This window comes from Triticum aestivum, chromosome 5A (genome assembly GCF_018294505.1).
Source record: "Triticum aestivum cultivar Chinese Spring chromosome 5A, IWGSC CS RefSeq v2.1, whole genome shotgun sequence".
Classification (NCBI taxonomy): domain Eukaryota; kingdom Viridiplantae; phylum Streptophyta; class Magnoliopsida; order Poales; family Poaceae; genus Triticum; species Triticum aestivum.
This window is the reverse complement of record NC_057806.1, coordinates 571389673-571393087: the sequence shown is the minus strand read 5'-3', so window position 1 is coordinate 571393087 and position 3415 is coordinate 571389673. Positions and strand designations below refer to the sequence as shown.

At 47.9% G+C, this 3415-nt stretch overlaps 1 protein-coding gene across 1 annotated transcript; it reads right to left on the bottom strand.

Moving 5' to 3' along the window:
• Positions 1 to 259: 259 nt before the first annotated feature.
• On the bottom strand, positions 260 to 941 carry LOC123107752 (protein TsetseEP; the record flags this gene model as incomplete). The annotated part of the gene is given in 1 exon segment (XM_044529676.1): positions 260 to 941. A coding segment is annotated over 1 exon segment (453 nt), but the record flags the coding sequence as incomplete, so codon positions are not given.
• Positions 942 to 3415: the final 2474 nt, after the last annotated feature.

The following is a 3415-nucleotide window of genomic DNA, read 5'->3' as shown; positions in this document are numbered from 1 at the left end:
TAAGAACGGACTTCATGGTAGGCGGTCAATCCCTCTCCCCATCCCATCCCTTAAAGTCTTGACAAAAAATTGATGATATCACTATCAAGTGGTTTTCAACTTTTCATACAGGTACAATGATATCAATTTTGCACCATGGAATCGAAATATATATTTTTAACAAAATAGTGGATTGAAGACAAATTCAAAACGCAGGCACACCTTACGATTCTGAACGTGGAGTGTAGGGTAAGGTGTGCAACCATTCGCAAGTTGGTCAGATCAGAGATATAACTAAAAATACCAGAACGACATGTGTATCAAATGCATACACAAATGGTTCTGCTTTTTCTAAGTACACAAACTACTTGTACAACCATATAAAAATTTATTACAAATAATATACTAGTATAAATGTCAATACAGAGATATCATGCCCAATCGATACATTATTTTTATGTAGTCTAGAGAAATAGTAAATCTATTTACATGAACAAGCGTCACTTTATCTAAACAAAATAGTACAATAATAAACCCATGGAGAATATATGTATGTAGGTTGCACCGCATGAATATAAGGCTGGGGCTGCGCCATTTCCAAGTGGTCCCTGTAGTGCGTTATTCTGTCGGCCGGGCGTGTTTGAGTCCGGCAACGGTTGTACCTGCGGATATGAGCCTGGGGCATCCGGTTGCGGCAGCGGCTGTGGGTTTGGGCCCGGCGGTGGTAGGGGCAGAGGCGGCGGTAATGGCAGCGGTGGCGCGTTTGGGCCCGGCGGTGGTAGTGGCAGGGGCTGTGGTAATGGCAGCGGTTGCGCGTTTGGGCCCGGCAGTGGTTGTGGCAGAGGCTGTGGTGGTAAAGGCTGTGGCTGCGGGTTTGGGTTCGGCAGTGGTTGTGGTTGTGGAAGAGGCTGCGGCAATGGCTGTGGCTGCGGGTTTGGGTCCGGCTGTGGCTGCGGTAATGGCTGTGGGTTAGGCAAAGGTTGTGGGTTCGGGCCAGGCTGCGGGTTCGGAATCGGTAGTGGCACCGGCTGTGGCCCTGGCTGTGGGCGTGGGTTTGGTAGTGGCAGCGGCTGTGGCCCTGGAACTTGCTGCAACTTCCGCTGTCCCGCCTGCGCGCACCCTGCACCCTCCGCTGCCATGGCAGCGACGAGGAGGAAGAGGACGCATAGGAGACCGGAGGAAGAGTGGCGGCTCCTCGCCATGGCTCGCACCTGTGGTGCTGGTATGCAGTGGGAGAGATGATGGATGGCCGGCTGAGTGCTTCCCATGGACACCGCAGCCTGGTGTTTATAGCCCCGGCGAGCCAATCAACGGGCGGCGTAAGGTCCAGCGTCCATTGGCTATCAATTCAGAGTAACTAATACTGCTCCACTAGCGTAAAGTGCACCCGTATGAGCTATGGCTGTGTGTGTGCAAATATTTCTGATTGGCGCCTTCTGACCGTGGCTGTAACTTTCAAGCCCACACTCCATATATCTATCTGTGCTGTGCGTATAAAGAGAAGTTAAGTTACATGGATGGATAGGTGGTGCTCATTGCTCAACCGGTTAGCTAGCCCAGGGTTATCCTTTCCTTCTCACCTTTTTTGTGCGAGTAAAAAAGGCACGTAGTTATCCTATCTAACTGCTCTCCAGCTTCACTCTCACCACAGACATGAAATCTGCGGATGTCGACATGCTGTCCTCAAGATCAGCAAGGTCTTTGCGACATTAATTTCAGCCTGTCATGTACAAGTTGTTGTCCAAAAGTAATGTTCAAAATGACATCATGGCAGATGATACGATGAAACCTTGAGCACCAAGAGATGTCTTGATTGGATCGAGGGCCGCTTTTCGATTTCTTCTCGGATATTGCTTGCCGGCCTATGTAAAGCAACGGTTGTACGGAGCTTTAATTCGCAGCATACATAATAGTCAAAAAGCTAATTGAAGATGTCCATCCGTTTCTTGTTTGATGGTGTGTATGTAGGCGTGTTGTTAAATAAAATGTCAAGTTGAGAGTTAATCGCACGGTCGAGTACTGTCCTCCTGGTGGCTCGTTTTTTGTGTTTACTTCGCTTCCACTCAATGGAACCATGTGAAAATCGCGCCTGACTGCGGTCTTGGTGGACGATGGCGGCCTTTCTGACATCGTTTTCTTCTCGAGGCATCGTCGTTTCGGGGAAAACCCTAGATCTGGGTCTACCGGATCGGACGATAACGGCGCTTTTGGTGTCGTTCTCCCTCCCGGGGGGCATCATTTTGGAGTAGGAGCTGCCGGGACGGGGCAAGAGGAGAAGCGGTGTTACATCTACCGCAAGACCGATGACGGATCCTGGCGGCATGGCACTGCGGAGTTTTGCCGACAGCGCGTGTGGATGGATACATGAAGGATGGTGGCGTTGTCTGGCGTCATAGTGACGTCGACGGCAGACCTGGCAAGGTCGGTGCGTGAGTACCTGCTCTGGAGGTGGGACCGTAAAAGACGGCGGCGGCAGCATCTGAGAGTGCGTCAGACCGGTGTGTGACCTAGTCCCGGTATTGTGGCTGGGCTAGGGCATCTGACTTTGGTGCGATGTCTGTTTGGTATTAGGTTCGGACATTCGGCACCCTTCATTAAGATGATAGGAGTAACGACGATTGTTGCCAAGATGATGGTTTCAAGCTTACCGACGTATAACTTTATAGAGTCACTGTGAATAATTAATAAAATGACTGCATGTATCGTCCAGATGCAGAGACCAGAGTATATCCTCTTTTTTTAAGAAAAAACTCAATGGAACCATGTGTTTTTTGCGATAACGTTAGTAGATGAAGTAGTAGTGTCCAGAACAAAATACACTCTCTACTCACGAACATTCAATTCTCTTTTCTCTTCCCGTAAATTCTCACGCCTATCTCTCCCACTAGTTTTCTTTTAGCTGCATGCGTCTCCCTTGTTGAGTCGAGGGATTAAAAGTTTACATTCTAGATGACATTGAACTTGCTTATTTTGAGTGCATAGTACAAATAATAATTTCGTACAAAGTAAGAATTCAGAGTAAATTTCACTAACGAGAGTATAAATGATACATTTAATATGTTGCTATTTGTCCTTACAAAAAATTATTACTATTATTAGTCGCTATTTATCGCACAGTTGATTGCTAGTTTCAAATGGGTCAGAATTGGAACCCGCACTCGGCTTGTGACCTCCGCACTATCCTTTTGGCCCATAGGGGTGGGTTCGGACGTGTCTTATGGCAATGTGTTGGGGCGCTTTTATGGATGCTGTGGAGTACTATAAACGAAATGACTATGGAGCACAAATTTCCTACTCACCCTATTGACATTATTTTCAAATATCACTTGTTTCTTCAGACTTGGACGCGGTTGGAGAAACGGCGTGACGCGAACCGGATGACGGAGGCCATGTAGCGGATTCATTTGATCCAGATTGCTGCCCGTCACTAAGGCGT